The sequence below is a fragment of the Lagopus leucura genome, unplaced genomic scaffold, assembly GCF_019238085.1.
Source record: "Lagopus leucura isolate 7727_CA_CO unplaced genomic scaffold, USGS_WTPT01 1-18_obj-0_obj, whole genome shotgun sequence".
Lineage (NCBI taxonomy): Eukaryota > Metazoa > Chordata > Aves > Galliformes > Phasianidae > Lagopus > Lagopus leucura.
In genome coordinates, this window is record NW_024968493.1 from 24,457 (window position 1) to 30,456 (window position 6,000).

Genomic DNA, 6,000 nt, shown 5'->3' on the forward strand with positions numbered 1-6,000 from the left:
CAGCTGCCTCCACAGCTCATTTCTGCTGTCTCACTGGCAGAGGTCACTGCAGACCAGGGCCTGCTGGTGCCCAGGGATGTGAGATTGCAATCAACTGCTGTTCTCTTTGCAAATGTGGAGACTTAAATGGAGTAGTAATTGCGCTTGTTTTCTAAAATAAAATCGTAATGTTATGAAGTTTATTGTTTTAGGAGTAAAGTGTTCCTGAGGCTGCTGAGAGAGTGCTGACTGGATTGCTGTAATGCAGGATCAATCTTTAACTGCACGATACCTGATGATTTCTACAGGATCTCTGCCTTGTCCAGGGAGACTGACAAGTTTGAAAAGCTAAAGAAGACGAGGCTGCTTCTTTGTAGCCAGGAAAAGGAGCAGGCATATAAAATGTTTTCCATGGGGGCCCCTAGAGGCCTCGTACTACGAACTGAGAAAAAGCAAATGTGGCAAAGACCACGTTATGGTGTACAGTTGGAGGCAATTACAGAGTAAGGACTTCCTTGATGTGGACAAGCAGGACTCCTGATAGACCAGTAGCTAGGATAAGAGCCAGAGAAGTTGAAAAGCAGAAATGAAGCAGAGATTTTAGTGCAGAGGTTTAAAATGTAAAAGGGAATACTAGCAAGGGGTGGTGGAAAGTCACCTCTGTGGGGGAAAGTTCACTGCGCTGGGATTTACAAGCAGCCAAGTTTGAACGGTCACATGAGGACTGCAGCAAAGTCTGTGCCAAGCTGAAGAGCTGTTTACCCCAGAACCCAGGCTCTCAACTGTGCTCATGCATCACAGAGACGAGGAGAAGGTTCCTGTGCCACCTGCTGCTGCTGCTGCTGCCCCACTGTGCTCTGGGCTGAGCAAGGAGCACGCCTGCCTGCCTGCCTCCCTCCCTGGGCTGGCTGCAGCACATCTATTCTTCTTGCCCCGTCTCACCTCTGGATTGAAAACTGGGATCTCTGAAGGGCTGAGCAGCTCTTCCCTTACCTGTGCACTTCTGCTGTCACTATTCTTGTCTTCCTGTTGGTGAAAGCTGTGTTGCCCCCGGGAGTTCACACTTGTGCTCTCTCTGTCTGCAGGGGGAGGTTCAGGATGAAGGAACGAGAAGAAATGTGGCAGAAAATAGAAGAGCTGGCCCGGCTGAACCCTCAGGTGCGTAACAGCAGGATCTGGGACAGACAGAACAAGAATGTGCTGGGGGAGCTAGGCTTGCTTCCTGAGCTCATGAAGGCAGGCTGTAGCACCTGGTCTCAGTCTTGTGCACACAGTGCTGCTCTGTCCCTTTCAGGCTGTGTTTTACCAGTCTGGACTTCAGCAGTATTGACTCTGGATTATGCTGGTCAGGGTGTGTGTATTCGTGGACTCCTCTCTTGGCTGTGGCTACACGTGCAGTTTGCTGTGGCTCGTTTGGGTGCCACAGGCAAAAATGGATGAGAGAAAATGCTCCTCTCCTGACCGTGTACATGCTGTGACTTTGAGAGCGCCTGAAAGGGTGACTGGAAGAAGTGTGCCACGCTGTTAGGATGCTGAAGGGAGGAAATTTGGTGTTGGGTGATGTGCTCATTCCCTGGTGTTCTGTGTTATCTGCAGTATCCCATGTATTATGCACCTCCATCATTGCCTCTGGTCTGCTGCATGGAAACAGAGACCCCGACTGCAGAGGATATTCAGCTACTGAAGAAAACAGTGGAGACGGAGGCTGTGCAGGTGTGTAAGTGACGAGGGGCCTTCCAGAGACTGCTCAGGGCATGACCAGTTAGTGCAGGGTCCAGCAGGCAGAGCAGCTCATTCAAAACGACCTGAGGGTAAATGCCCCCTACTCTAATTCCTGGTTCTTAGAGATCAGCCTGTGCAAGTGGGGCTTCTCCGTGTCCTTGTGGTCTGTGGCTTCTTCTGTAGCATGTCACTGTGTCAGCCAGCAAAGCAGTTGGTATCAGAGGAAGGGAAGGTTTAGGCTGTACAGGGTTGAATGGCTGCAGATACCTGACTTCTTTGGTTTGTCTGTAGATGCTGAAAGACATTAAGAAGGAGAAGGTTTTGCTGCGCCGGAAATCTGAGCTTCCTCAGGACGTCTACACTATAAAAGCCCTGGAAGCCCACAAGAGAGCAGAAGAGTTTCTCACCTCAAACCAGGAGGCTCTCTGACGGGCTCAGAAGCTGGCCCAAGAAGCTATGTCCCATCCCTTTCCCCCAGGGGTCACAGAAATGCACTCGGTTCTCATGTATAATAAGGAATGAACATGGTGAGCCGTGCCTGTCCTCCACTCCATCCACATCCCTGCAGGATAGATCTGTTTTTATGTTGTACCTTTTATCTCACCACTGCCATCTCCTCCTGCTTCTCCTCCTCCCACACACGCAGTGTGTGTGTGTGAAGGGAACCTGTCTGCCCTGCCGGTCCAGGCAGGGGTTGCTTCATTTCCAGTTGCTGCCTGGTTTTTGCTCTTCCTGGGAGCCTTGCAGGGCAGGCAGGCACTTCCTGTGGCTCTGCTAGAAGGAGGGCTGAAGGGAGCTGCTCCAGGCTCTCTGTAAGCATAGAGAGAACCGAGCCCCTCCGCGGCTCACCTCTGTGGGGCGGCTGAGCCGGGCAGCGGTGCAGAGCAGTTGACCTCTCAGGCTTCAGGATCAGCCTGAGCTGCCCAGTTCAACCCAGCCTGAGCCAGGTGTGTTGGCTGGAGACTGCCGCGCGTGGCTCAGCGTGCTGCAGCCATCCCAGGTGCCCGCCTCCGTGTGCCTGCCCCAGTGCTGCTTGCGGTGACCAGAGGCTGAGCGCGTGGTGGGAGCGGCTGGCAGAGTTTGTGGGGGCTCTGCCAGCTCTCCACCCTGCCTCAGGGTGCAGCTCTGCAGTGGGAGGGCTCACGTATAGCAGGAGATGTTTGCTTCCGCCTTTCTTTTGCCTCAAGCCCCCTGTTCTGTTCCCCTGTTGGTGGAGTGGGGGTTCAGTGCTTCGCCACCCCCGGTATAGCTGGGTGCAAGCACTGCATCTTATTGCTTCCCTCCTTTTAGAGCATCCTTAGAAGCTCTCTTGTGGGAAAGTAAATTCCTTCGGCTCTTTGTGTTGGTCCTTGCTAAGTCGTCTCCATTCCAATGTCTTGGGTAGTTGTGGGCCCAGAGTTAACTTCTGCTTTGTAGCAGGTGTCAGCCACTGACTTCTGCTTTCTTCCTCCTCCTCCTCCTGCTCAATTAAAATGCTCCTGCAGCTTTCCCCCTGTTGTTCCCATCCTTAGCTCTGCAGTGGCTGGGGTTTCTAGGAAGCTTGTGCTGCTAAAGTCATTTCTGCAAATTAGTGGAAGCAATGGATACACGTTTACGGGGCCAGGCCAAGTTTGTGCGTGTTCAGTTGTCTCCTCTTTATGACCAGTGGCGAGATGCCACCATCGAATTGCTTCTGTAGGTGCTCTGAGCAGTTTGCCTCGCCTCTTCCTTCAGCACCTGCTGTGGCCCGAGGCCCTCGTTAGCTGTGTGGCGCAGCAGGGAAGTGCTGTGCTGTGCTCATTTAGCATTTAGAGCGCACTCGATAGCCCAGGGGCTGGTGCAGCACTTGGCTGCTACTGTGATCCAGCTCTCGGAGCTCTGTCTCCTACCTTGTTGTGGTGCAGATTCAATCCCAGGCCAGGGCGATAAGTAAGGGAGCGGTCTTTGCTTCTTACTGCTGCGCTTGCTTGCTTGACACATAAGCTTGAGTGGGATGGCAGTAGTGCAGGGAGCTTACGGAGTCGGTGCCGGTCGGACACTGCTTTGCAGCATCCATAGGTCATTGCAGAAGGTCCTGGTGTATCTGCTTTGTCCCCACCAGCAGACCCCTTCCAGGTCGGAGCTGGTGTGCAGCGCATCTCCTTTCCTCCCCCCCAAACCAAGCTGATCCCTCCCTGTGTATCCAGCGCCCCCTGCTCCCTTTAGGCATGCCACCATCTCTTGGGAGCAGCTGCCAAGCGTGAGTACGGGACGGATCACCCACACCGCGCAGGACCCCGCCTCCCTTGGCTCCCTGCACCGGGCCGGTTCATCAGGAGACTTACAAACACCTCAGGGAGGTTATTGCTTATTTAGAACATGACTCTGAGCTCATGGTCAGCTGCCAGTCGATTACCTCACGTGAGCCTGGCACAGCACGTAGACACGCGCCGGAGGCGGGCAGGAGCAGCAGGCGGCGGGGCTGCAGCTGAGGGTTGCTACCTGCAGCTGGGCTGGGGATGCTCCTTCCTCGTCCCGGGGCTGGAGCAGCACTGCTGGGAGCAGGCCGTGCGCAGGGCAGGGCGGTGATGCGCGGTGCCTACGTGCTGTGCGGCTGCCACGTTCTCGTAGCTTTGTGTGTCGCGTTCCGGGTCAGGGACCTCACGCTCAGTACCTTACATTGCCATTAGTTTACTGCCTCCTCATTCCAGTCCTGGACTTTGAAGAAGGGGACCACAGGAGGTGGGGGGAGCACATCTGTGCTCTCTGCCGCCTGCAGGCCTGCATCTGCCACACTACAGCTGCCCCTCACTCCACACCCGGTCGGTAGCGTTAATGCTCATCTCTGCCTTTGCCTTTCCCCACATCAGCCAAACGGACAGAACTGGAGCTGCCTCTTCCACGTCACGTGGCCCCTCCTCGGAGGGAACGAGCAAAACTAACTACTGCGTTCACCCCCTGGACACAAGTATTAAGCTGCTTACAGTTCATATGTACATATGGTGTACTTTATTTTCAGTAGAGCATTACATAGTATGAAAGTGTTGGATTTTGTACAGATGTCCCTGTATGTACAGTACTAAATAAAACCGATCTCTTGGAAAGACACGTTGGGCTCGACCTGCGGTGGCTGACGTGCACCGTGCGCGGGGAGGGGTCGCCGGGATGGCGTTCGTCCCGTGCTGACCCGGCCACGGCCGGGCACGACCCGTCCTGCCCGCGCACGCGGGGTCAGAAGCGGTTCTGCAGCACCGGGACGGCGCGCCCGGAGCCGGGCGGGAGAGGGGGGGAGGTCGGACCGCGTCAACGGGCAGAACGGGGGCGAGCGCCGTCAGCGGGCAGGAGGACGGACGGAGGACGAGCCGCGGGGCCGGGCTCGGCCTTCACTTCCACTCGGGCCCGGAGCTGCCCGCGCCGTGCCGGGCCTGCAGCGCGCGCTGCACCACCGCCTGCCATTGCTCGTCCGAGATCTGGCTGGCCCAGGCGGGGATGCCCAGCGTGGGCAGCTTCACGCCCGCCATCGTCCTCTTCACCAGCTCCACGTGCTCTGCGGGCAGAAAGCCGTGAGCGAAGCGGGCCGGCGCGGAGCCGCGAAGCCCCCGAGGAGCCTCCGTTACCTGGGTCCATGGGGATGGAGCCGCGGCCGCCCTGCGCCGCCGCGCCTTCCTCCTCCTCGTCCTCGCTGTCCGCGGGCGGCTCGGGCAGGTGCAGCCTCAGCATCTGCGACAAAATGGGGCGGCGGTGGGTCGGGGCCGCGCTCCCTCTGCCGCCGGCTCCCCTCCCTCCGCGCCGCCCCGCGCCGCCCCGCTACCTGCAGCCGCTCCTGGAGGCCGGGGCCCGGCTCGGCGCCGCCCGCGGCAGGGCCCGGCTCGGCGGGGCCCTGCTCCGGCTCCTGGCTCAGCGGCTGGTACAGGTACCCGCCGGCCCCCTCCTCTTCCTCCTCCTCTTCTTCCTCCTCCTCCTCCTCATCCTCCTCGTCGCCGCTCCATCCCGCCGCTCCCTCGGGGGCCTCCGGCGGCCCCGGCTCCTCGGGACACACCCGCTCCGGCCCCATCCTCCGCGCCACCGCCATGCACCGGGCGCGGCCCCGCCGCCACCCGGAAGCCGCCCCGCCGCCGGGCACTGTGGGTGCCGTAGTCCCGCGGCGGACTCCGCCCTCCGGAGAGACCCCCGCCCTCTCGGCCGCCCCGGGACGCTCCGTCGGGGACCCGCCGCCCCAGCGTCCCGAAGCCCTGAGGTTCGGCGGGTCCCCGTCGGGCCGCCCGGAGCCGGGAGGGAGGAGAGGAGGGAGAGGAGGAGGGACGGAGCGCCGCGGGGCGGGCGGGGCGGCGCCGGACTACA

General features: G+C 58.8%; 2 protein-coding genes across 4 annotated transcripts in view; one reads left to right on the forward strand and one right to left on the reverse strand.

Annotated features, from left to right (window-relative positions):
* The window catches only part of PPP2R5D (protein phosphatase 2 regulatory subunit B'delta), a 28,918-nt gene extending 24,151 nt beyond the window's left edge, over window positions 1-4,767 (forward strand). For all 3 annotated transcript variants that reach the window (XM_042894545.1, XM_042894543.1, XM_042894544.1), the window contains exons 14-16: window positions 1,065-1,137; window positions 1,576-1,692; window positions 1,993-4,767. In XM_042894545.1, the coding sequence (XP_042750479.1) occupies window positions 1,065-1,137; window positions 1,576-1,692; window positions 1,993-2,130 (328 nt within the window). In that variant the 3' untranslated portion in view covers window positions 2,131-4,767. The remainder of the gene's footprint in view (window positions 1-1,064; window positions 1,138-1,575; window positions 1,693-1,992) is intronic.
* Window positions 4,646-5,734, reverse strand: MEA1 (male-enhanced antigen 1). Its single transcript, XM_042894546.1, has 3 exons — window positions 5,471-5,734; window positions 5,277-5,379; window positions 4,646-5,206 (listed from the first exon to the last, which is right to left on the reverse strand). Exons 1-3 carry the CDS (start codon window positions 5,729-5,731, stop codon window positions 5,043-5,045), a joined length of 528 nt encoding a protein of 175 aa, XP_042750480.1. The 5' UTR covers window positions 5,732-5,734; the 3' UTR covers window positions 4,646-5,042.
* Window positions 5,735-6,000: the final 266 nt, after the last annotated feature.